The sequence below is a fragment of the Nothoprocta perdicaria genome, unplaced genomic scaffold (genome assembly GCF_003342845.1).
Source record: "Nothoprocta perdicaria isolate Ctin4 unplaced genomic scaffold, notPer1 scaffold_14, whole genome shotgun sequence".
Taxonomy (NCBI): domain Eukaryota; kingdom Metazoa; phylum Chordata; class Aves; order Tinamiformes; family Tinamidae; genus Nothoprocta; species Nothoprocta perdicaria.
Genome location: NW_020454538.1, coordinates 7,897,392 through 7,925,357, shown reverse-complemented (window position 1 = coordinate 7,925,357; position 27,966 = coordinate 7,897,392). Strand labels below are relative to the sequence as shown.

At 37.3% G+C, this 27,966-nt stretch overlaps 1 protein-coding gene across 1 annotated transcript; it reads left to right on the top strand.

Annotated features, from left to right (window-relative positions):
* CLNK (cytokine dependent hematopoietic cell linker) lies at positions 1-27,954 on the top strand. The gene is made up of 15 exons (XM_026034069.1): positions 1-27; positions 695-857; positions 2,204-2,289; positions 2,753-2,798; positions 5,525-5,553; positions 6,012-6,031; positions 8,207-8,335; positions 12,088-12,115; positions 14,568-14,586; positions 15,671-15,746; positions 16,800-16,840; positions 21,242-21,375; positions 21,746-21,823; positions 23,876-24,031; positions 27,808-27,954. Exons 1-15 carry the CDS (start codon positions 1-3, stop codon positions 27,952-27,954), a joined length of 1,179 nt encoding a protein of 392 aa, XP_025889854.1.
* The last annotated feature ends 12 nt before the right edge of the window (positions 27,955-27,966 follow it).

The window sequence follows — 27,966 nt, the reverse complement described above, 5'->3', positions numbered from 1 at the left end:
ATGTGTCTGCCCAAAGGAAGCCAGCAGGTAAGTTCCAGCATAATAAACGGGAATTATGCAGGAAAAACATCCATAACCAAGTCAGTATAATGGTATAGACACATCCAGTACATCTTGAGTCATTCACCACCATCTGGAGTCGCATCACCATTTCTGTGTGAGTTTTGCTGTTCAATATATGCTTGCTCTCTGGCTCATTTAGATTGCAGATTTGCTGGCATACTCTCAGAATTCAAATTCTAAAGATTAATTTACAAAAACAGTGTATGTTTTTATTTTCAAACAAGATATTCATGATGAGCTGGTTATCTTTATATATATATATATATATATATAAAAGACTCTTGCAAATAGCAAATGTAAACAATGTATTACAAATGCCACAGAGAAGATACTATAGTGAATGGCATAGTTTGAAATGTCCATACTCATGAAAAAAAAAAAATAGGCTGAATTATATTTTCAAGAGCGGTGACAGGCCAGATTCATAGAGAGACCTAATCCATCTCCCAAATAGCTGTTTTATGAATCTAAACATACAATTTAGATCCTCAAAACACTTGCTCAGCTACTTTCCAACCTCTCAATCTCCATCAAAAAAATGTCTGGTTCTGGTTATTAACTATTTCCAAATCTGAAAGTAATCTTGGACTTAAATTTATTTGTATCTTTGCATAACTTTTCTTCTATCCAGAGTAGTGATTTGACAAGAAAGAGGACCAATGAGCCAAAATCTTCCTCCAAAATATCTCATGAGCAGGAAGGGGATTATGAGACTGTGAGTAGCTCCACCCTGGAGGCTATCCATGCTTTGAGAATTCTTCCTGCCAAACCCCTGCAAGAATCTGAATATGCAGGTAACTTTTTATGTCTGCTAAAAGTGAGTTAAATTCAGATACAAATTGTGACAGTTTAGATTTGGTGTTTTCAGTCTGGATATTTTCCAAAATAAAATAGATAAAACACTGGCAGGCCAGAGAGGAACCTTATCTGCATCTTCCTGTTCAGTTTATCTCTTTCTCCATTAGATTATGTTAACTTAATACTCCCATGTGGCTTTTCTAAATTATAGTACTATCTAAAATAATAAGAAGAAATTCTGTGATCCCATTCCTCTTGGAATCTTCATGGAACTACTGGTCAAATTCACAGCTAATGCAGAAAAGCCAACTGCTAATTAGGCCAAGTGACTTTACAATGGAAAGCATTGAAAAAAAAAAAAAAAAGAAGAGATAAAAAACTTTCCTTCACATGAAAATTTGTAGATGAATAAATGTAGTTCATTTCAGAGGCATTTGTTGACTCTTTCAGTATCAGCAACAATTATTTTGAGCATATTTCTCAAACATTCTTAACCTGAGGGAAAAGCTACATTAGTCAAGCTTCAGTTTACTAAAGCCAGCCTAAGCCACATTTCATTCAAATACAGCAAGTCAATTAATATACAATGTAGGGAAGTGAAATATCCTCTTAGCTATCACAGTGAAAGGCTATTCTAACTAGTTTAGGGAGATCTTAAATAATTCAGAAATCGGCCAGGCAAATAGGGAGGGCAGAATCAGAAAAGAAAGAATAGAAAGCATAAACAATAATATCTAAAAGTACAGAGTCAATATGTATGTGAAAAATTTGGCCTTGTTAACATCAAAGCCAAGCAAAGATTTTTCTAATGATGGCTTCTATGGATGGCTTTTTGTCAGTAAATTTATAGCCGTGTGAGTATATCACAATGTATAATATGTGCATTTATTTTAGATGGCAATAGGTGTATTTATTAAAAGTTTAAAAGCTAATGTACAAAAAAAGTAAAAATTTGAAATACTTCAAAAATTTGAAATTTTCTTTACTCACTAGAGAGTAAAGAAAAAAAAATAGAACATGTACAAGAACACAGACAGCACTGCCACGAATAAAGTTTCAAGTAAAAAACATTGACTAATTTATTCACAGATGAGGCAAACATCTGCCTCAACTTATGAAAGCTTTTCCTTACCCGCAGTGAGGACATTAAGCATAAAACTTTATTCTCAAGGTCATGCTTATGTATTCAGTATTAAAATAACAAGGAAGGAGTTGTGTAAGAAAATGAAAATGCTGTAAAAATCTCAGCAGCTGACCTGAAAAACATACTTTAAACATTAAAATCTCATGTTTTTAAAACATATCACGGAGTTACTGTTTGTTTTTTCTTCCTCTCTTGCAGACAGACGTTGTGTGAATTCTTCAGGTACCACTTCCTACATGACTAACCAGCACACATACTCTCAGTCACCTCCTCAGTATCTGAATGTAAGTAAAGCTCCAAAACCCAATTCACAAAAAAAAAAAATATATATATATATCCTCTTTTCTGTGATTCTGCTTAAATTTAAGTGCAGCCTAGTTAAAATCTTAGCCAAAGAGCATTTATTTTTTACAAGTTCATAAGCGTTGCATCATGTTCTTGTTTCACTTCGAAAAAAATGCTGCAATAAATATACCAAATATCATAACTTACAGGAACCAAATCAACCGTATCTATATCTATATAAATATATATGAATACAAGTATATCATACCTACATTTATTGAAGACAATCAATGCTACAGCTGTGCTCAGTGCCTAGCCTAGCCTAACTGTTCTCACTAACTGCATAAGATTAAGACTGGATGTACACTTGGAGGCATCTCAGGCAGAAACAACCCATTAGCTGTTAGCTGTAGTCTCATATATAATGACTCACATTATGTCTATATTTTATTTCATTAACAGAAAAACGTGACTGTTCTAGAGCGGAGGAACGTGCCAAATGCTAAAGGTATAATAAAATAACTGTTTCAAAAACCTGATATAGAAAATGTTGCTTCCTATTTACTTTTGTACATATATAAGCAGACAATACAAATGAAGAAGAAGGTGTAGTTTTTATAACAGTGGCCACTTTCAAACATATTAATTTAGAATACTAATGCCCTGACTGAAGATATTACTTAGATTTGCATTTTATCTCATGAGTCCCCTGTTCCCAAGGGAATAAAACATTCTATCTGAAAGTCAGATGGTTTGGCCTTTTTATGATTTCTTCAACTAGGAAATATATTCTACAACGTAATCTGATAGCCATTTTAATAGTATTATCATCTAGAGTGATAGCTATTAACAATTTACACCTATACTAATGCTGACATTATTCTCCAAGGATGTGCAAAATCTCTTTTATCGCCTGGCATACTTTCATTTCTCCACTGCTTGGCCATTTATTGCAAATTTGTTTTAAAATTCCGTAATTCTGAGGCACAAACACATCATTTTTGTTTGTTCTATATTTTTCGTGGTGAAATCCTAGACAGATGACTAATTCTTAAAGTATTTAATAAAATGTCCATCTACAAATCTTTATATTTTTACTCAATTATAAATTTATTTTAAAAATGCATTTCTATATACTTTTTAAATGCATTTAATATACCTTAGAGGTAGCAATGCCTCGTGAAATCTGCCACTAAAGGACTATCTGATTCATCTTGAAATGAATTTTTCTCTTATCAGTTTCAAATGTCTCCATATATATAAACATGGCCAAAAAGAATGAAATTCCCAAATCAGGAAAATATGATCACTTTCTATGTTCAGACAACAATATTATATTTGAAGAGGTAGAAATATAATGCAAAGAATTCAATACAAAGTAGAAGTTATTTTTCTCCCTCTAGCTCATGCTGTAATACAAAGCATACAGTCAAAAATATTCCTACACATTATGAGCAAGTAAGCAGTATATAAATAAAGTCTGCAAAAATTAAAGGTGAGACTGAATCCTGTGAGAGTATATTGATATATTTTGCACAAAAGCTGAATTAAGATAAATTCTTAGTAAGCCAGCTTCAAGATCAACAGAAATCGGTAGGGATGCTCCCACTGGCAGCCTGTTTAGATATAATCTCAAATCCCATAATGATTTGTTTCGCAGATTGGATTTACATGTTTATCTACTTCTACAGGATTTGTAATGAAATTACAAAGACAAAGGAAAAGATAGTGAAGCCAGGCAAATTAAATGCTGCATGTTTGAGTCTGTATCTTATATATATTTCAATGCTTTATGCTTATACAAGAATCTCTTTTTAGTTAACAACTAAGTTGTTATCAAATTTATCTTCACATTTCTTCTTCTGTGCACTGCTGTTCCGTGGTTTTGCCACATGATGGCATAAACAGAACAGATTTTTTTTTATCATTTTTTTCTAGAACTGTTAAATATTTAATGTACAATTACTTTAATTCAGGAGAATCTTTTATGGCTTACTTGAAGCAGAATTGAAGATCTATTGTATCTCTTTTTACATTAACAAGGATGTATTTAGAAATATCAAATATTTTGATAAAATAAAAATAAAAACTAATTCAAACTAAAGTAACTTTTTTAATTTTTAAGATGTCCTATGTTCATTTAAGTAATTCACCATGCTGTAGTAAATTTTTATGAAAAAACAGATTTTTTAATTAATTATAAGATTTTAATAGATTTCTACACAAATTAATTAGCCAACCAGAATGAGTCCCAGAAAACTTGATGAACGACCATATAAGATCCCCGAGCTACCTTTACATTTTAAAATCTGAACAAATATCACTGTTAAAACTGTTCTAGAAGCCAGAGGTGAATCAAAGTTCACTCTGTTCCACCAAGTATTGTTTTTTTTAAGAATTGCTTTATTTTGTATTTTCAGCTGAATTATCCAAAAATACTTGTTTTTCCTGCTTAATCTTTACCTAACTAGCCCTTGTACGAAGGTTTGTTAGCGATGTTAAAAAGAATTGCTTGGCTATGTGTTTCGCAACATTTCTATGATCACCATAATTATCAGACTATACTTAGTCTTATGTTTTATAAGGAGAGAAGCCCAAATGTTTCAGAATGAGGTATGAGCTGCATCTGCATCCATCTGTGAAGCCATTCCCCAAATAGGCTAACATACAGAAAGAACAGAACGCCCTCCCCTTGCATTAAGCTCCTTTCAGAGCCTGTTGGCGTTATGTGCAGAACAGCTAACAAGAAAATACAGTTTCTGGCTTCAGTGACCTCTGTCTGTGGTTCAGGCTGTGGTTTGACTTCATTCACACAAATAACAACGCTTCACTGAGTCAGGAATTTCCAGGCCTTGCATCTAGGTCCACAGAAATTACAAGGTACCCTGATTCTCATGAATTAACAGGAAAAGAATACACAAATACAGATGTGTTAGGTGAATGCTGTGGGGCCAGTGATGTGACCATCAGTTCCCTGGAGTAAAAGGTTCTGCAGCTGGAGCAGGATGTGTGCAGGAGGATGGGGGTAGACTGCAGAGGTACAAATCAGCACTGGGTTGGATAGAGAGGCCCTTCTCACTGACATCCTTACAGTGGAGTGAGTTATCACCTCACAGATTTATTACAGACACTCCCATCCATGAGGCCTACTGATAATAAATACCAAAATAAAATCATATCTTTATGTGTTAATTATATAAAGAGTGCACTATTAACATTACTACTTATCTTTAGGACAAAGAATGAACATAAGTGAATGCCAGGTAAGCAGAATCTCTCTTTTTTTTTTTTTTTGTAGACCATTTGAATATATGGGTATTTGAACTTGCCATTGAATATGCCATATGCCATATGCCATATGCCATATGCAATATGCCATTGAATATGCCATTGAATATAGGGGTATTTGAACTTTAAACACATGCTCCACTTCTGCTAACACCAACTTCTGCTCCCCAACAATAAGAACTAAGAACTATAAGAATAAGAACTATTATCTGCAGTTCTGCATTATTCTACTCATTTGCAGTCCTGGCTTATGCAGTCATCTCCTAAAACTCAATGACTTAAAAGGGAATATGAAACATTTGTTATGTGTAGCATAAAAAAGGTGTCAAAACTTGTTGACACAGATTTGTCTGCTTAATGTAAAGTTTTATCTTCTTTTGTACTAAAACAAGCATGAAAAAGCTTACACATATTTTTGTTTTCTCTCATCTAGAATCCTGTGCCTCCCCCACGGTAAGATCACTTAAGAATTAACTTACATGCTTTTCCTGAAAAATATGCTCAAGGAATTTCAATGAAGTCTCACCCATATCTGCATCGCTCATGTTAACAAGATGACTGAAAATGAGCAGACATCTTTTTTTCCACCTGCTTCTGTTTGGACTTTTCTAGCTTCTGAAATGCAAGTGGGGAGAACAACAAAATGATGAGCCATAAGTTCACAACAAAAGCTTCATAACAGAGCTTCATAACAAAATCTCAGGCCTACATAGTTGCAATGAACTTGGCTGAAAGTAAGAACAAGTAAAATGCCTAGAATCCTTGAATATGATTCAATGTAGTCTTAAATTAGTAGTTACATTTTCTGATTTGTGTTATGTCTGAGATTCTGTTCAGCTTAATAGTACCTTTTTCATTGCCCCTGAAAACTTATTTGCCTTTTTTTCTTTTTTTTTTTTTTGCCACAAACCTAAATCATGATCATAAAAATCGATTAGAATTTAGCTACTTATCCAAACAGAAAGTGGGCCAAGCTCTATTCCATGAATATCACAGAATCACAGAATCACAGAATATTTAAGGTTGGAAGGGACCTCTACAGATCATCTAGTCCAACCTTCCTGCTCAAGCAGGCACACCTAGAGCATGTGGCACAGGGTGGCATCCAGGTGGGTTTTGAAGACCTCCAGAGTAGGAGACTCCACAACCTCCCTGGGCAGCCTGTTCCACTGCTCTGTTACCCTCACAGTAAAGAAGTTGCTCCTCACCTGGAGACGGAACTTCTTATGCTTCAGTTTGTGGCCATTACCCCTCGTCCTATCGCTGGCCACCAGTGAGAACAGCCTGTCCCCTTCCTCCCTGCATTCTCCCTTCCTGAACTTATACATATTAATCATATCCCCTCTGAGCCGTCTCTTCTCCAGAGAAAACAGGCCCAGCTCACTCAGCCTCTCTTCATACGAGAGATGTTCCATTCCCTTAATCATCCTGGTTGCCCTTCTCTGGACCCTCTCCAGAAGCTCCACGTCCCTCCTATACTGGGGTGCCCAGAACTGCACACAGTACTCCAGGTGCGGCCTCACCAGAGCTGAGTAGAGGGGCAGAATCACCTCCCTTGACCTGCTGGCAACACTCCTCCTGATGCAGGCCAGGATCCCATTGGCCTTCTTGGCCATGAGGGCACACTGCTCACTCATGGTTAACTTGGTGTCAACCAAGACTCCCAGGTCCCAATCTAGGCATATATATTTCTGTGATATGCTCAGAAAAAAAATAATCACTTCTTGATCTATTCTACCGCAAGCAATAACTGCTACAATTAAGACTTACTTTCAGAAAATAGTCCATAACTACCAGGCTTATTTCTTAATGCTACTGTGTATGAAATGTAAACAGTTCTAAAAAATGATTACCATTACGGACACATTCAGATTACTCTTTAAGTTAAAATATGAAATAAAACAGTAAAAGAAGATACAGCTAAAGCTGTATTAACATTTTTGATTGAAAATTGAAGCTGTATTCAAAATTGTAAAAGTACATAAATATGAACTTTCTTAATTTTCTGCAGTGTTTCACTATTTGTTCTATATGTATTAAGGTAGCTGTAATAGATTTTAACTGACTCACCTTATTTTGGTCTATACCACACCAAACCCCAAGGCTCCGCTGCAAGGAGCTCATTGCTGTTGGCTGTGCATACTGGCAGCGCCAGTGACAATATACTTATTCATTTTATAGCTGCTAGTTTATATATTCATTCAAGCAGATCTCCATTCTACAAGGAGCTACACAATTTCTACTTTAGATATGGTCCATGCCTGGCTGATATCACAAGATGGGCAGGGTGAGCCCACAGCTCCCACAAAATGCTGGGTACCTCTAAGTTGTGAGTTTTCTGGTATAAAGAATATCTTTTCCTAGGTGTGTCTGAATTGCAGTGCATTCCCTAGCTGGGCCTCATACACAGCTATATCCACCCACACATACTGACACTGGGGAGATATCTTTGATACATAACTTTAAAGTGTATGAAAACAGTGTTATGTGGCACATAACATAGTACTGTAATGTCTGGAACTGTAGAGTATTATCTAGAATTGTTACTAATTTTGAAAGATTTGAATAATATCCTCAGCCTGAGCAAAGGTAATGACCTTTCTTTTACTTCTTCTTTTACTTTTTTAGGCCTCTAAAGACATTGCCAAAGCAATATCAGCCACTTCCTCCAGAACCGAAGATAAGCAGCCAGCCCTCTCACACAAGGAAGGAGTTCAGCCAAGCTCATACTTTTCCAGTATCAGCAAAACGCACCAGGTAATATGATGTTCTATCTCAAACACTGGAGTTTCTTTACACTAATTTCCTGAGAATCAAAACACTCTTTTGGTAAAACCATGTGACTTTGCCTCAATCTCATCCCTGCTCTGAAGAATAAAAACGTTGATTCTTTAGACAGCTGCTAATAATCAAGAGTAGTGGTATTTACCGTAATCTGACACTTAACTTTATAAAGAAATAACTGCCAGAATAATAGTAAAGTGAAGGACTGGAAAAGTAGGTGGAATTTTTATGAACATGTTGTGTAAGTTTTGTCCTACTTTTTCTCACCAACATTTAGAAGTTTTGCAACCACTTTTGAGTAAAAACAATTGCAGTTGCTTAGCACAGTTGGTGAACCAAATGCCTGAAAAACACATTGAACATTCCAGAAACATAAAAAAAAAAAAACCCAGTCCATATCCCAAGTACAGGAACAGAGATGACTAATCTGTAGCCAAAAATCTTGCTTCAGCTCATGAGACTAATTGATCCAGATCATGAGTCACTTCTTTGCCCTTTCTTTACATGCTCCCTCCCTCCACACTGGATGCACGTGGAAGGCACGTTACAGAATGCAGGATATGTCTACAGAGACATATCCTCTTGCTGTCCTTTACACCAGAACTTCACAGCATTTCCTGTCATACGACATGGCATTTATGAGGAAAGACTAAGTGAGCTGGGTGAGTGAGTTTAGCCTGGTGAAGAGAAGGTTGAGAGGGGATCTGATTAATATGTATAAATACCTGAAGGGTGAATATAGATAGGAAGGGGCCAAACTCTTCTCAGTGGTGGCCAGTGACAGGACAAGGGGCTATGGGTATAAGTTGAAACACAGAAAATTCTATCTCCATATGAGAAAGAACTTCTTTCCTCTGAGAGTGACAGAGCCCTGGCACAGGCTGCCCAGGGAGGCTGTGGAGTCTCCTTCTCTGGAGGTCTTCAAACCTGCCTGGATGCCGCCCTGTGCCATGTCGGGGTTGGACTAGATGAGCTCTAGAGGTCCCTTCCAACCTCAACCTTTCTGTGATTCTGTGACACACATGTGTTCAGTCCACATCAGGGTGTGTACGAATGTTTGTGTCACAGGAACCGCTTGTGTCCAGACACATGATCAAAAATGGATATGTTAAGTTATGAAAAGGCTTGCTTTTTGTCACATATCTAGTCACATGATCATGCATGCACACTTCTCGCTGCTACCTAACAAAATACATAGGTGCTCCTGCTGTGGGACTAAAGTATGCATCCATAGAGAGGGAAGGCAGCAAACACATACTGGAAATTCAGGCCTGATACACGTCCAGGGGCCACAGAGTGTAAAGCTCAAATATTTTCCTATGGCAAACTATTGCAGTCAGAAGTTCAGGAACGCTGATCTGTGTCTATTATGTCTCGCCTTTTATTATTTCTTCCAATTTCAGTTAGTCAAGAGGGATTATTTTTCACTTATGAAAGATCACTGCAGTGCAAATCCTACAGTCCAAATCCCACAGGAAGAAAAAAAAAATAAAGATTATAAATCAATGAATAATTTTCTGTTTAAAGTTAAGTATATATTTAGGGAGACTGCTGCAAGTATGATCTTTATTTTTTCTGAATGGTGCTTAAATTCTTCCATAGATTATGTTCCAAAAGCTGTTGGATATTAAGACATTTTATTAATGTGAAGTAGTTTCATATTCAGATGCGTGACCTGACTTATAGCTGAAAGTTCCAAATCCCATGACCGATTCTTCAGTCATGCAGTTGCTACATCCTTCCCCTTGGTAGGGCGGCATAGAAATTAAAAACTCAGAACTATTATGAACTGTGTTTGCTAGTAGTCATCAGAGAGCAAAGAACTGGATTTGAAATGTCCTATTATAAAGCCAAAATACGTAATATATGACATTTTGTATTCTGGAGGTAAAACAAGGCAGCAAAAATCATCATTACAAAATTGAATTCATGTTGTAGTTATAGATACTAAAATATTCTAAAAAGAAAAAGTAATTTTTTTAAATAACATGAGTAAGAGAGGAGTGGTAGAGACTAAGACCACACATGATGCAATAAGACGCTTCACAGATTTCGCACACAAGCCTAAACAGGCATTTCACTTGAAGTATCTGTCATCGGTCTTCAGTCCAGGTCTAGGACTGTATGGCAGTACAGCCATTACAGAGAGACTGTAAGCAAAGTCATCCAACTACAGACATGATTTAGGACTGCAAGATCCACTTGCCAAAAAGATTTGGAAGTCTTAGGAAATTAAACACTATTATTTTTACATTCTCTAGCCTTGTAAAAAAATAGGCCTGTGTAGGATCACAGAAAGTATCTCAGAAGCTTCAGCGAGATGCAGGCTTGTGGTGTTCAGGGAATATCAATGGCAAAGCCCTTCATGGTAGAATTGAGTGCTGCAAGCCACCATTATTATCTCTTAGCTTTATCATACACCCAGTATCTTGAATGTAGACTTTCTCACATCTAATAATGACCTTAGAGAAGAAGCCAAATAATTGCACAAGCTACCACAAAGACAGTCATCCAAATGCCAGACAATTCCTGTCCTTCCTCTTACACTTGCAGGAACTCTAACAGATCATTTGAAATTTTCTTGCCTCTTAACCATTAGATGCTCTCTCCATGCTTACCTTTCGAATGGAAGAGCATGAACAAGACTCCTTTATACAGAACAGGTTTTGAAAAATAGGTCTCAGGGTTTTCTGTGCCTTCCTTTTGATTTCTGACTGTGACTGTTTTAATAAAGTTCTCACTTTTTTTCTTTTTTTTAAATCCAGGTGGTAATCTAAAAAAGAGACGGGATTCTAGAGCCTTTGAAGAAATTACTATATGCCTATGCACCTCTTATATTCTTAAATAACCTCTAAAACTTGGTCTTAACCTCTTATATAGTCAGATTCAAGCTGCTAAAACTCACTTTTCAAAATTACATCTTTAAGCTGTCAAACACAATGATCACATGTCAAAGCCACACTAAGTTTTTCCTGTGACAAAAGGTATGGAAACATTTCCTATTGTTGACCTGAATTGGTCTGTCAGATTTTATGCAAGAGTCAAGGTCCTGGTACCTTTCTTGTGATAGGTGACTAGTCTGATGCTCAGGTGGCACAACCACCAAAACTAAACCGATTGAATGCCAGCTTGCAGGAGTGAGAGGTTTACTTTAATGACAGAATAGGCTAAATTCTGTCTCTCTTGTATAAATCCTTGGGAATGGGCTAGGAAGTAGTTCCAGCTCTCAGAGAACAGACTTTTTAAAAAAATATATTTTCAGGTGATTATTTTGAGTTCTCCTTCGGCATCTCCTTTCTTCCGGGCTGCTTTCCATTCCAGCACTGCAAATCTCATTTTTGAAACTCTTCAGGGAACTTAAATACATTTATAGCTGATACTAAGTTTGTGATCAGACTTTTCAGCATGAGATGAAAGTATTGAAGAGATCTCATGATCACACATGTCTCCTCTTCCCTCTGTATAGAATAAATCCTTAATAAGCACTTTTCTCATTTTCTGTAATTAATGTAGTGGATGCTGTTCCTTTTTATGAAATCCATAACCTTTTCCTTCAAATAATTATGTAAAAAAAACTCCCTTCTGAATTTATATACTATTAATAAAATCCTCCTTTTGCCAAGGGCTCTTAAAATTGCAGTGTTAATGTAATAAAAGTATTGAAGTATTAAGTTTTTTTTCAATTTACAATAAAAAGATGTTTTGCATATAACTTTCTTTTCTAGACATCTATCTGTTAAGGAAGGCAATGAAGTAAGTAAAAATCTTTCTATTTAATATACTTAATATCACAAAAAGTATGCATAAAATATATAATGGCATAGCCTCTAATGTAATGGTTTTTCAGTGCATTACTTGGCCTATAAGGTAAAAATATTATAATAATCATAATGATCATATTACATTTGGGCAGAAATATATCTTTAATGCATGCAGTATTTACAAAACCACTACTCTGAATGACAGATTAGTTCCTGAAGTTGCTTACAGGAATAAGAACATACACATGGTGAAAAGCTTCCTTTCCAAGTATCTAATAAAAACATATCTCAATTCCAGATATATTTTGAAAATCACAAAAGTGAAATGATAGGACCAGTAGAGCTTAAAAGTATGACGCTAATGTAAATACAAGGTACCTCAAACAAAAGGTGGCCCTTTTTAGTGAATAAAAACTGACAGATTTCATGTGCAGAATTAACTGTATCTGTTACCCGCCCACAACTGAGCTTTTCAACTTCAGTACAGTTGAAGCAGCAGCTCTGAGGTCCCATGTCTGACAGAGACAGAGGCTACAAAAGCTCTTCCCTCGCTCCTGCACCTACAAGGCGACTGCTGCTCCTCGGGGCTGCTTCTCCCACAGCTGCCTCTGGGAGGCCCAGCCGCTCTGCAGCAGCTCCAGACCCTATAGTCCTCCATAAAACATAACACAAGATGGCTCTGAGCAAGTGGCTTGGTTCTGGTTTTTTCTTTTTAGAAGAAAGATCTCACTTTCTGTAAAAAAAAAAAGAAAAAAAGAAAAAAAAAAAGTTTCTCAAATGCATTCACCTTCTACTCAGACCAATGAAGTAAAGCAGAGGAAATGGGTTTAGCCGAAACTTAATAGAAATTAATGACAAGCAATAGCTCCTTAAGTGGCTTTCTAAGGAAACCAATCTGTAAAACATATTAAGAGATATATTCTCTGCAGTTATGCTGCTTGTTGAAGGATGATTGCAAAATTCAGAAATAGGTATAATTTATAGCATTTTGCATTTCTTAGCATTTTATTACACAATTATATTTCTATAGTATTATTAATTTAATTACAAGAAAACAGATGAAAGAAAACAATGTCTACACTGTTATAAAATCCAGCTTCTTCCTATCTCAAAACTGTGTAATAAATCCATATACTGATCTAGCTGTAATTTCAGTTAGAGCCTTTGAATTTTTGTTCTTCACAGTTCTGAGTAGAACTCTTACTCTTCCCATAGTTAGAAAATGTTTATTTTGCAAGATTTTTACAATTTAATGCTAAAAAAAAATAGATACTGGCAAGGAAGATAATGTTTTAACTTGGTATACAAAAAAAAAAGCTTTGTCTTGTCCTGGATGCTGTCTAATTACAGAAACCACATATGAAAACACCCTCTAGAACAAGAAATATCTTACATCTGTAATTAATGTTTCTAACTTGGCACTGTACAGCTGCCCTAATATTGCAGTTCATAATAAGCTCATATCTTGGCAGAAATTTTAAGGAGAAATATAGTACATCTCATAACATGAAAAAGAGTATTTAATTTGAATCCCTTCACATTCACATAGCTCCATAGTTTCAGTGTGACCTGAAGGAATGTGACCTAGTCACATTTGCAGATACCAAACTGTGGGTCAGTCTGCTTGAGACCTGGAGAGCAAATCACAGGGATCCAGACAGGCCCTGTGGAAACGGAAAGGGAGAAAAGAAAACTCATAAAATACAACAAGCACAGATGAAAAACCCGGCACTGGGGATGGACTAACCCCCTGCAACACTGATGGCAGCAGCTATGTTGAAAAGGACCTGGGGACAGTCGGCTAGGTATAAACCATCAGTGTGGCCTGGTAACTAGCAGGCTAACAGCGTACAGAGCTACATCAACAGAAGCAGAGCTAAGGGATCAATCAATCAGTTATTCCCCTTTACTCATTATATATCATCTGGAATATTATATGAGGCTGGTGTAGACAGACCAGAGGGGGTCTGCAAGGGACTGGAAAACCTGCCCCATATAGTGAATCTGGGGAAGCTGGACCTAAGAACAGCCTTCCAGTACTTAGTTAAAGATTGCCAAGACCGTGGAAGCAGAAAACATTGATCAGAAATTGAAACTGGGGACATTTCAACTAGATAGAGGGGGAAAAAAAAATCAGTGCATTGGAACAGGTTGTCCAGGGAGGCTGCAAAATTTGTGGTGTTGAAGGCTTGCCAGACCCAACTAGATGATAATCCAGAACAAACTATATGTTCAGCTATGCTTCTAAAAATTCAAGTCACCTTCTTGTCAGTGCATTGAGATCAGAATTCTGCATTAGCTTCTGATAAAGAGATTACGGCATTTAGGAATCACAGTCTGTAAATTATTATAACAATCAAAAGATGTTTAAGTCTGTTGCTGTAAATTCAAGTTAGTGATCAAAAACTGTATGTATTTGTCATCTATTTTGTCATTTTATACAGGCACCTAGAGGAGGACAAGGTTAGTACATAACAATACAATATGAATTTGCTGTCTTTCCTTCATGTAAGAACATACCAGCTGAAGCAGTCAGTATGGGAATCTGACATGTGTGCTGCTATACAGCACCACACAGTCTGGCCCTCTATTCAGACTAGTAAGAAACATCCCCTAATAAGTGCACCCCCCCGTAAGCATACATCTGCTGAGAAGGGAGACAGTTAGACTCTTCTCAGCACTTATGGAAGACACACTGGTGAAAGGAATTTAATGTGGCCTTAGCTGCTCCTATTTAAGCAACCAGAGCATCACATTTGTTCTGAGCAAATCAAAATCCTTAGTCCTGGTGAAAGCATGACTGTTGGAAACTGAAGAAACTGAAGGGAGAATATCCTGAAGAGTGAAGCCTGTGGATTAATTCCGTCTGCACGGAGCTCATCTCTCTTCTGTCCCTCTTGCATCTCTCCAGCAATTTGAAGATGGGAATTTTGAAATAAATACTTTTAAAAATTTTAGGTCTTTAAAGACACAAATGGGCCAAAATAAGTTTTTAATGAACATATTTGAAAAATGTCAGTATTTCAGACCTACTGACTTCTTCAGCTTTTAAGAACTGGCTTGACCCACTCACTCTGTGTTTATAGATTCTGGAAAAATAATTTTTATCAGTAAATTCATAGTTTCCTCTGGGAGTTCCTTTTGAGGCATAAGGTGCAGATGCCTGACATTTAACCAGAAATAGTATCAGCCTCATTAAGACATTCACTACCTGTCTCCCTACAAAAAGGATTTATGAATCCAGTAAAACATTCTGCATCATTTACCTATATGCTAATCCATATTTGCCATCAACAAAATTTGTAATACTCTGTGTCACTAGAATGTTTCCCATTGAAATCATTAGTTTAAATTTTAAAATGAGACTGATTATAATCTTTTAGCTTTTACTACTGAACTGCTTCCTGTTTAGATTTAAGATTTAGATTTAAGAATTTAGATTTGTCATGCTTGTTATTATATACTGTCAAAGTTGCACGAGAGGAACTAATGTATATTTTTTCTTTTTTTTCTTTTTTTTTTTTTTTTTTTTTTTAATCATGAACAGTGAGAGAATCAGGGAAACAACCTGAATTAAGTTTCCAAACAGAGAATTCCACACCAACATATCATTCTGAAGACAGGTAGGAATATAAACATGGCACGAGTATGTGCTGGATGCGTTAAATACTAAACATTCTGCACCTAGAAAACTGTACTTCACTATGCAATAAAAGCAAGATGATATCCCACTCTGATACCACAAGGTGACATATTATGATTTACCCTGACACATGAGAATAACTGTCTTTAGGTATTGCCTTCAAGAAATCAGAATTATCTTTAATAATAGACTAGCATACTGCATTTTTCACTCAATTTCTATGAGAAGAAATGTTAAATGTTAGTGTATGTTAAATACATTATATAAAGAAGATGCATCATCCCCAATCTCAGCATTTCCCCTCCCACATACATATACATATATATACACACTGATACATAAAGAAAACATAGGAGGCCTTCTGAAGGGCAGTTGTTCTCCTGTAGAAGGCTGCGAGCTTCTCCTAATTGTCTGCTTTTCTAACCTACGCAAACTATCTTTTTAAAGGTATTTTTTGAATGTAAATCTCCCACACCTCTTAAGCAGTTAATGAAAAGTGAAAGACAATACAGGATAACTTGAAATGGTTTAATATCTTATCTAGACAAATACATCTGAGAAAACAGAACCTAACATTATTTATAATGCTGGAGTTTCTTGGAGATAAAATTATTGCCTATACTAAATTTAGTAGTAGTTGCGACTTGTTTCTTGCATGGTAGCAGTGCACTTGCACTAATGAATTCTAGCTGATATTTTTCAGTACAATCAGTTGAGTACTCCACAGAGATCTAGAAAATATCTCTTTCTATAGAAAGACTGGTAACATCAGCTGAAATTAGTAGAGGATATGTTCAAAACAGACAAAATGTGAAACTCTTGTAGACAGCAGAACTTTAGATAATATCAAGAAGTGGCCAGGCAAATTAATAGAATTCTGTCAAAAGCTATAAAATACCAAACCACCACCTGGAATGCAGAAGGCTTGAAGCTGCAATTTGATGAAGGATGAAATGATACTCTAGAGAACGTATGTGCTGCCCATGATCAGAAATATTTTCTGACATGACTTTCATTCATTGCTCTCTCCTAGTCTTCCAAGCACACGGAGTTCTAAGGATGTTTGCAGCTCAGGTAAGAACCACAGATTGCTTTGAAAGCTAAAGCAGGAATGGATGGGTGCTAGTTACATGTGCAAAGCTGTGACATAAAGAATGAATCTACGTTTTTGTGGGTGTGTATCTGCACTGGGCATTTTCAATGCATGGAGCCATGCAGAGGGATTGTTAAAGAGACAAACCAGATGAAGGCATAACATGACACAGATAACAGTCATGAAGAAACAACAGCAGAAGTTATGTGCCTAGCTAAACACCTCTGACTGTTTCAATCTAAGAAAGATTCATTCTCCCTATGACTAGCCTAGAATCAATATTAAAACATTAAAGAACACCATACTGGGAAAACTAAGCAGATTTGGGCAAGCCAAGGAAGCACACCAGGGAGAGGAGGTGCTGGAAAACTGTTTAGGAATACAAAGAAATACAGAGAAGGAGCATGCTGTGAGCAGAACAGCCTGCTTTTCCAGGCAGAGATAGAATTAGCCAGCCTATGCAGAAGTTACAGAAGCTCGAGATGTTAGATAGGCTCTACTATTGCTTTAATGCCTCTCAGTAAAGGAATAAATTGGGGTTTTCTGCAAAGAAACTGCAGGTATCTAGAGGGAAGAATTTGTAGGTTCCATATTCAGACAGGTCTGTAGTTTATTATGGCTGGAAATAGCACAGCCTGCATTTGCTGGAGTGCGTGGCTTTTCCTGAGGGAGGGTCCTGGAAGCCAACATGATCCTTCGCGGTGCCCTGCCAAAACCAGGCTTGCCCAGTAACCATGGCAACATCACAGGTCCTTTTCCTTCCATCTTTCAGAGATTCCCAGAACTAAATGCAACATAAAGGCGTAATTTAGCCATGCATGGAGATCCCAGTCTGCCTAATACAGATGATGATGTTTATGCAAACACTTTTAAATTGTGTTAGCTTTTTGCTGTCATTTTATCATCTATCACCACCCACTCCTTTATCTAATCTCTTCTAGAAAAACATAGCCTGTTTTTTTTTTACCTTAACCCCAAATTCCTATTTGGCTTTGGTCCCTACTTATTCACTATATTTAAAAATACTTTAAAAAGCATTTCCATAAATCCAAGAGAGATGGTAAAAGACACCATCTGTTTACAGGCTTTTGAAAAGAAAAAAATCCCTTATTACCATACTCGATGACAAAAGCTGGGTAAGCAAAAGAAAATCTCTCTCATTCTACTATGTATCATTTCTTTTTGCATAAACAGATACTTAGGAGAAAAGCTACTATGAAAACATTTCTCCTTCTTCACAAGCAGACACATTTATAAATGAATGATTTTGCAACATGACTTTCATTTCTTTTTTTCACTTTGCAAAAGGATCAACAAACAAGTACATTTTTGCTGTCATACCTACATCTTAAAGAGAAAAAAATAAGGAATTCATGCCTTGCGAGACTCAAGAGCTATAAGAACTATCCTTGATGGTAATTTCATCCTATCCTTGACTACACTTGCTACACTTTCCTATTTTCCCTTAACTGCCTCTGCAAATGCATTTCTGCACCAAAAAATACAAAATCTGTAAGTTGCATAATGTGCATTTATTCTCAAAGCAAATAAGGCAAAGGAAGAACGTACCCTATGTATTCAAATTAATTGGAATTAACCTTAATTTCAGTCATTTCTAGGCTAAAATTAAATCATCTCACTCGGCTTCATTTCCTAAGACAAGTGCTGCAGCTCTGTGACTGGTAGGGGCCCTGCACTGAGCCACTTCTGCTTATCAGCCCCTTCCTCATGCTGAGGGCGTAGCTCCACACTCTCTCCTGTGGACAGTTACTAAAAATCCTTCTTTGCACAATCCACAAAGCTCATCTTTGTTTGCTCTTGCTCTTGGGAGTCTCTCAGTCCGCCCTCCTGTGCACAATTGCTTTTTTTTTTTTTTTTTTTTTTCCCTAGGTACTTTACCTCAATCTGCACTTTAGGAACTTTTCATCATTCCTACCATCACTCTTCTTTACTCATGCCCAGGCTCTCTAGGACAGAGAAATCTCCCTTTTCCGCTGTAAGTTCCTTGTCCTTGTGAAACAACATGGATGGAACAAGCAACCAGCCTTCCCACCTGCTGCCTTGCAATGTCCTTTCAAAACTGTGTAATAAACCACAACACTTGGCAAACTAAGCAAAAAAATAAGTCCAGCTACACTACAAAACTCATTCAGGTTTTCTGAAACCAGGTATTCTGAAAATCCCATTAGACATTTTGCATGCCTAAATAAGCTTAAACATCTGCTTTTAAGTGAGTTACTTATTACTAAAATGATAATTTGTCCAGTGAATTTTTGCACATTTCCAAGGATGGATCAAGGTTCCCAGGCAAATTCTTCCAATATTTTTACCCCCCTCACAGGTAGTGGTGGTAAAACATCCTCAAAAACAATTAACAGAAAAAAACCCTACTCAGAATTTGCCTGTTTTACAACTTGAGCCCATTACTTTTCATCTTTTGCACCTCTGGAGAGTCTGGATGCAGATTTTCTTCCCATGGGCAGCTGTAGACAGCGGTGAGAGCTCTCGGCTCTTCCATAGGGCTGTACAGAGTTCGGGCTCCCTCCAGCTCCTCTGCTGCACCAGCTGCTCACCCAGCCAGCCCATCACTCCTCCCTCGTGGTGCTCTGCTGAATTCATGCCAGGAACTCCAGGTCTTTCTAGTCAGTAGCTAACTAGAAACTCGAGTTTCTAGTTAGAAACCCAAAAGAGCACTTTCAGTTACCTAATTTTCTTCAGAATGAGAATTAGGTACAGTAGGAAAAAGAAAGGTCCATGTTTGGATTAAAATAAAACTTTGAGGAGAAATCTCAATTTTGTTAAATAAATACATCATATTTAATGTAAATAACTTCCGCACATGTCTTAGTGTGGTATTTTTAGCTTGTATTGTTTATGCTTTTCTTGTGCAACAATTTAGAATATTCTTTTTCGTTTTCTTGTGAAGCAGTGTTAGAGAATTTTACACTTGTCCCACAGTTCAAGACAAAGCAGAAAATTTGCTCCTGAATGTATACAGAAGTAGACACAAAGAAACAAATACAGTTCTATAGCTACAGATTCTCCTTTAATAATACAGTACCTGTAAATAGCCACCAAAAATGAAATATGGACACAACTGACAGAACTACAGTATCTAATAAATCGAATGTAGCTGCAGACTGGATATGGCGACATGTCTACGTTTTGACAGCTCAAATTGATTCCAGACAAAGGGCAGAGGCCAATTCCAGACCTTTCAGATGAGCGGCTCCTAGTTCATTTGTGAGCTGATCGATCGCCCGCGGAAGACAGCTGCGTTTCTGCCATCAGTGGGCAGTGCTCCCTGCCTTGCAATAAACGTAATGCTGTTGGAAAACAAGGCACGGCCCACACAGCCCTGAAACAATAGAACAGAATGGAGATTATTCCTCTGTAAAAAGTACCATCTTTCTAGCTGAATTCCTCTGATATTCTGTTATATCATTGTGTATAGGCAGAAAAGCAATAAACTGATAGAACACGAACCAGAGATAAAACATAATGAAATACAGTGTCAGCAGACACCGCTGTCTCTTGTCACAGTCACCAGCAACAAAGATGGGGAGGGCTGATAATCACAGTCACGCACGCGCTCATTCGCTCCATCAGTTCCCCCCACAGCACTGCCCTGAATATACAAAAACCCCATCTGTTCTATCCCAGGCTATGTTTTTTTTTCTTCTTCCTCAAGCAGCCAGTTTTCCCGTATCATGCAAACTGCATTTCAGAGGCATGACTAGAACTAGGCTGGCTCTTGCTCAGGCTGCAGCTGCGCAGCAGGTCCAGCTCAGCGTGCCAGGCCCAGCTCAGCGCGGCAGGCCCGGGACACATCAAGCTGACTTCGGCCCTTACGCCGGCCTCGTTGAGCAGACACAGCGCCCACCACTTTTGCTTTGGGAGGACAGTTTTCACTGTAATAACAGCAGTAAGGAGGGGGCAGGAATATGCAGAGAAAGCAGAGTCGCTCTGCCCTCAAAAACAAGGCCTGGTCCAAGATGCATTAATTTTATCAGGAAAACAAAACTTCTGAATCCTTTAATTTCTTCTGGATTCTCCCACTCCTTGGTGGAAGCAATGCTAGTTTGACAGTGGGATAAGAAGCAATTGTAATAAACTTTGATCAAACACTGCTACAAGAGTTCAAAACATGAAAGTAGAACAAAGTTACACTTGCAGCATACAAATGTCCCTACATATTTAATAATAATAATAATAAAAATACAGTTTGCTTAACATTTAAAAAGTTACTATGACAAAAATGTATTTCCAAGCGGCAACATATATTCTAACATATGTTGAGTAAAAAGTGACATGGTCAAATGAAGTTATGAATTAAGCTTAAACCATATGATTTGTATTTACTTCTGTATTTACTTTTGCAGGGTCCGTGTTAAATATAGAGAACTTGTCAGTTAAGAGATCACCATCTGCTACACTGCTCCTACCACATGACAATAAATCCAAACATTCACTTGTAAAACGAGAGATGGAATCTCTTGTGCAGCCCATTGAAAAGGTAAAGAACATTTCATTTAGTAAAGAGGCAGTTTCTTACAAAACAGGATTATCACTGTAGGACGCACACACACAAGAAATGCTGTTTACTGAATATACTTCTCCATGAACATAAGTGTTTTGATAGCTCTATGTTTTCAGCACTCCTGAAAGAGTCCAATATAAATTTATGATTCTACAGATAGCAAATTGATGCCTAATTTGAAACAGATTTTCTAAAATAATTTTTAGTACAGATTTATTCCAATTCCTTTGATAAACAGTGATTAATGTGTCTTAAGTGCAATTAGATACCGTCAGTTTTCAATTAGTTTTGATTCTGCCAGCTGTGCTTAATTTCTACATACTAATTCTGATATCTCAAAATTAAGGATTTGAATAAATATGAATGGTACATTGGAGAATATGATCGCCATGAAGCAGAGGCAGCACTGTTACAGGAAAACACGGTAGGTACAATTTATCTTGAAATCAGTGGCGTAGACTGGTAGAGAAAACATTTGTAAACTAACTGTGATAGTTCACAAGTGCTTTGTAATCTCGTCATACAATCCATAACAACTTAAATTTGATAGAAAAATAGATAAAACATTTAAAAGATTTCTAATTCTTTATGCTTTTATTGCATTTTGCTAAACAGCTATACATTAAAATGTTTAATTCTGACACTGTCAGACACATATATTACCACCAAGTGCTTCACTGACTGGCTGCTCAGAGATTATTAACGGGATTAGAAGCATATTTCAGTTTATGTTTACAAATAAACTAACTGATTGGCCTAGAAGCACTCAGATATCTTAGAGTCTTACAGTCCTTACTATGTTTAAGTTGTTTGCAAGGAGACATAACAGAGGTGGGCTGAAAGAGCAGAATTACTCATGGCAGCTGGAAGAACAGAGCAGGGTGACCTGCGCAGCACAGAGCAGCAGAGTATTTCTTCATGATGCCTAGCAAAGATGCTTTCAGTGCTCCACTCTAGGCAAAGTGGGTGAGATAAAAATACACTGCTCAAGCTGTCAATTTAAAAACAAGCAGACAAAAAAACACCATTGTATGGACCACAAAAGGCATAAAATATCTTAACCTCTAACTTATTCAGAGACTGAAATCATGTTTTAGGACTGAAATATGAGAGTCCCATTCACACCTGTCAACCTCCACTACCCAAAATTCTGAGGACTGGATTTTTTTTTTATCATTATTGACTATTTTTAATCCCTCCCTGCCTCTGCTGAGTCATTTGCGGGCACTTATCCAACTCTCATCTTCAGCGAGGACTAGACCTTTCCTTATGAAATAACAGATTTTGAGAACCTTGCAGTAGCATGAGGAGTCTCCCTCCCCAAGCACATTGTGGATTACAGTAGATACAGTGACCGTTTTTATTTGGGGGTAATTTTACTCTAGGATTCCCAGGCACAGGCTGCAAAGACAGAGCATGCTGGAGGACAGAGTGTGGGACAGGACAAGCAGGGCACTATGAAGGGTTAATGCCCAACAGGGCGCTCCAGGCAGACGCTGCTGCAGGGGCTGCGTTTCCTCCAGGCTGCAGCCGCACACCCGCTGTAGAGAGAGGCTGAGGACAGCAGCATCCAGTTATTCCAGTATTGTCAGCTTTCCTAAATTCTGTGGTCACTTAACTCTCCAGACACATATGCCCAGGATGGACTTTACAGTGTTTCTTCAGACTACTTCATTGCATAAAATTTTAAATAAAGTACTGGATCCCATGGCAGATGGGAGAGAAGTCAGTTTCTCAAAGGGCTCAACTCTTCCTTAAGGAAGGAAATCCCATTTAGAGTAATGGCTTGAGGCTACCAATCAGCTGTACAGGGGTTTTTTTGCACTACTCTGAACTGGCCATTCAGAAGACTTTAGGAAACAAAGAATCCATCCCCTTCCTGCTTGTACAAGTAAGCAGCGTCAGAGAAAAGCAACGAGTAAAAGGGTGGTTTTTGTCACCTCATTGCAACAATGGTCTCTGACGCTTAGCCTAGTTCACAGCTCTGTACCTAGAAGGGCTATCAGCAAGAACAACGATATAGGGGATGTTTTGGACTTCATTTCATTTATACCAACTTTGGAGAATGGCATAACGATTTACTTTTACCGATCTACATTATTTTTTCTTTTTATCACTATATATTTCAGATTAATATTGTGCCGTATAGACTGCACAGCAGTACTGACCTGGCTGCTATTTTTCACTAGTGTCAGTCAGTCTGTTGACTGTGTATGATTCATGACAGAAATTAGCTATTTTCATACAAGCAGTTTCACTATGGTTAAACACTTTGCTGAACTGCCTACTTCTTAAATTCTATTTAAGAAATTAATAGACTTATCTATTTAAGAAGTACATTTTGTTCAGCTGAGTAATACAGTGATGATATAATAATTGGAAGATTTATCCCCAAACTATAGTTATGGGCAATGTAAGAAAACACTCTTCATTAGGATTTACGCTTAAAACAGCTATTACAATCTGTGTCATACAGGATGAGACATTCTTGGTCAGAGATTGTTCAAAGAAGTCAAGCGCTGAGCCATATGTTTTGGTTGTCTATTATGGAAAAAAGGTATACAACATTAAAGTACGTTTTCTGGAGGAGAGCCAGCAGTATGCACTGGGAACAGGGCTCAGAGGAGATGACGTAAGTAAAATATCATCTAATGTTATAATCTGTTGCTTGCATGTCGCACTTAACAGCTCTTAGTGCTAAAGGTGATTAGTTCTAAATCCCCCCACATAGGAAGGTCACTTTGAGCTTCACTCGTTTTTTTGCAGGCTTCTCATTTCAAGTGTGTTTTAATCTTTCAATCGGTTTCTCAATAGTTTAAATCAAATTCTGATGTAAATCGGTGTGAAGGTTTCCTAAGAATTGATGTCTGCCTAAATCTACCTACTCTGACTGTAAGTAACATCTGCAAAGCAAAGGGGAGGTGCCCTTCCTTTCAACATATACATCTTTAGACTTAAGAGAGATTTTGGTTTTTTTTTTTTTTTTACAATATAAGTAGATATTTTAAAACATAGGCACCTCTATACATCTGACAGCATGCACTGCTGCTATTATTGTTGTATAATTAGCCAGTTTCTCGTCTTGGCTCTCTCAAATAGCAAAAGGGAAGTCAGCATCTTTAAAAATGAGGAAATACAACTAAAATTGTCATGGATATTCAGAAGCAATGAGAGAGTGATTCTTGTCCCTCTGTCAGTCTTTGAAATATGATAAATTTAAATTAGAAAATTCTTTTAATTAGCAATATGCTGCTTTGCATAATTTAATTTAATTACATTCTTAAAAGTCAACTGCTATTCCAACTATCTGGTTAAATAATACTGTATCTACTTGTCTTCCCCATATGAAGAAAAACAAATAGAACTGTTTCAGAACTGAAACAGTTATCTCCATAAAGATACAATACTTGCAAAAAAAAAAAGAAAAAAAAAANAAAAAAAAAAAAAAAAAAAAAAAAAAAAAAAAAAAAAAAGGTTACAGAAGTCCTGTCCAAGCACCAGATCACGCATAAGGAAGCACAAGACTTTGCAGCAGGAAAGGAGAACAAGACACTGTGATGATGATGATTATAAAACAGGCAATCAATAGACTGCCAACTGACGTGGAAAAGTCACTGAGGCTGTTTTCAATTCCATCCTTCCGATGCATGTGTTTAAAGCATATCTTCCTTGAAAAGCTGAACTTGAAACTAGCTGACTTGATGAATTTGCTAGGACTAAGACTAAATTTGGACTCTCTTACAAACTGTGAAATAGGATTCATGAGTTTTCAGATTTGAGATACAGGTTTTACGGGTAATTTTTTCTTTAAGAGCACTGGTTTAATAACGAGTCAAAACGCCCACTTTGTTGTGCAAACACAATAAAACAGCTCGGGAAGCAGAAAGCTAGAGCAAACTGAAAGCACCACTGCATATTTCATCATGGCATTGCTGCTGAGGACTATCAGTCCTCTGCAGGCCTACCTGCTCTGCACTGGACATCCTAGGAAATTGTATGGAGTTTCAGCATGTCCTTAACAGAAGGCAAGTTTAGGTTTCCATGACTGTTAGGTTGTTTAGTCTTGCTATAATGACCAAAATCATACAGTTTCAGATTAGAAGAGACGGCCAAATAAAAAAATAGAACGAAACAAATACAGTGAACTACAAAATAATGTAGTATGTGCTACACATTTCTATAAGTTAATGGCAAAGCTGAAGCTTTAACATTTTAGTACATCTGACAATTACAGCAGCTAGAAAGTGACCTGAATGCAATATGAAAACAATTTTAAAGGAGAATAGAAAACTTTTACAGAACCAGAAGGAAGAAGAATGTCATTCACCTCATTCCTCCTGTCTCAGGAAATACCGAAAAAATCATGATTACTCCTTGGTTTCAACTTGTTCACAGAAAACAAACACCTTAAGCAGTGGTTCTGTAATGACACTACTCAGAGTAAAAAGTATGCAGTTCCAGGATAAGAATTATTACCAACACCCTACCTAAGACTTGGCTGTAACAGACAAGTCAATAATTGTAACATGATCTTAAATCTTCTTTCTAAGTAGAAGTTTTTTTCCTTTGGTTTAGAAATCTCCCATAGATTAACTACAACAGAAGAAAAAAAAACATTGCTGTGATAGACGATCAGTTCTGTGTAGCATTGGGGTGTCACAGGGAAGACAACCCCCCCATTTCTCTGCATTATTTTCAGATATGAAAATAAACACACTGAAGTAGGCAAAAAGCACCTAAGCAGTAATGAAGGAACAGCCCTGTTCAGCAGAGGTACTTTCATCTCAGATCATCTCAAAGGATTTCACAGATTGCTTTTTCCTGAAAATTAAAATCTCAGCTGCAGCATCTCTCAAGGTTTTTGTCTTGGGGTGTTAAAACAACGCCAGGCTGTGTCAGCTCTCCCTCTAAAATCATTTTCAATATTAAAGATCCTCAGATATCTGCATCCCTTCTGGTCATGCACACAGCTCTTTTGACAGCTCAGAACGAGTCAGAACCTTGCTCACATTCAAAACTAATCAGGACACAGAAATTAAACACTGTTCTTGTTAACTCCTTTGCAAAATGAAATCTCAAAATCCTGAGAGACCTCGCTGAACTCAGGAAGAACCAGAAAGCAGCACAATCACTGTACTTACGTGGACACTACTCAGTGACAGACTTTAGTCTCTGCACCAGGCCCCCCCCCCCCCTTTTTTTTTTAATGACAGTTATATGAAATTAATGAATGACCTTTAAGACGCTATACCTGTCTCCTGTAGGACATCTCTAAGAGCAAATATCCGTTTCAATTTCTTGAGACAGTCAAGGGAGAAGAATCCTGAAGGGCGGCATTTTCTTCATCTTTGTGGCTTTATGTCTAACAGAAGGCACGGGGTTCCATTAAAAGGGCCAAAAAGTCAACGCTTAGGACAGTCAGTGCTTGTCCTTATGATATCCAAGTCAATTTTATGGTCTAGCAGCCATGGAAGGGACTCAAGACTTAGTATTTTAAATCTCAAATGAGAATGGAGGATGGAAGAAATCAGGAAAGAAACCCAGAAGTGTAACAGCTGAGGTGCAAATTTTCCCCCACTTTAAGTGAGCTACAGCTTAGCAGTGCAGTGACACGTGACACTTGCCATGTGAAGCGGAGAATAAACCATTAGCACAATATTTCAACAAACAAAAATAAAGGCAACAGGAAAGGAAGCAGAGCTACTACAGAACAAGTTTAAGATTTAAAAAAGGCAAAAAAATACTTTGGAATGGCAGGAAATAAACTACAATTTTACCTAGATTCCTAGTAACAACGGCAATCTTGAACATTATGAAGTAACTACAATCACTTTGGGATCAAATTATTTCAATGCCAGGATAATGAAGTAGTAGTTGACCAGAGCACAGACTTCATCTGAAAGATTCTCAAGTTATAAATTGAGTGTCAATTAGCTGAAAATCATGAGATGTTCTCACCCATGGATGTAAATGTAATGTAAGAAACAATGTATTAAATGTGCCTTTTAGATAGAGGCAAGTATAAGGTCATAGTAAAGTTTCCTATTGCATACAATTCTAGTGTTTTAATAATGATGAACCCAAAGGGCTGAGGACAAACATTACTGTGACAATGGGAATGGATCATGGAATCATGGAATGCCTAAGGTTGGAAGGGACCTCAGAGGTCATCGAGTCCAACCCTTCTGCACACGCAGGGTCACCTAGAGCACGTGGCACAGGGCTGCGTCCAAGCGGGTTTTAAAGATCTCCAAAGAAGGAGACTCCACAACCTCTCTGGGCAGCCTGTTCCAGTGCTCTGTCACCCTCACTGTGACCCTCACTGTCACCCTCACTGAGACAAAGATTTCCAGTATTTCAATTTTCAGCCACTGATTAAAATTTGATCTTTTTTCCCCCCCTCCACAGAAATTTAATTCTGTGAAAGAAATCATTGACTTCTACAAATATGTTCCCATCACACTTATTGATGGAAAGGACAAATCAGGAAACCAGAGAGAGCAGTGCTACCTCACAAACCCCTTCACCTTGCGCAAAAAAAGCTTTCTGCCCTAACATCACCGATGT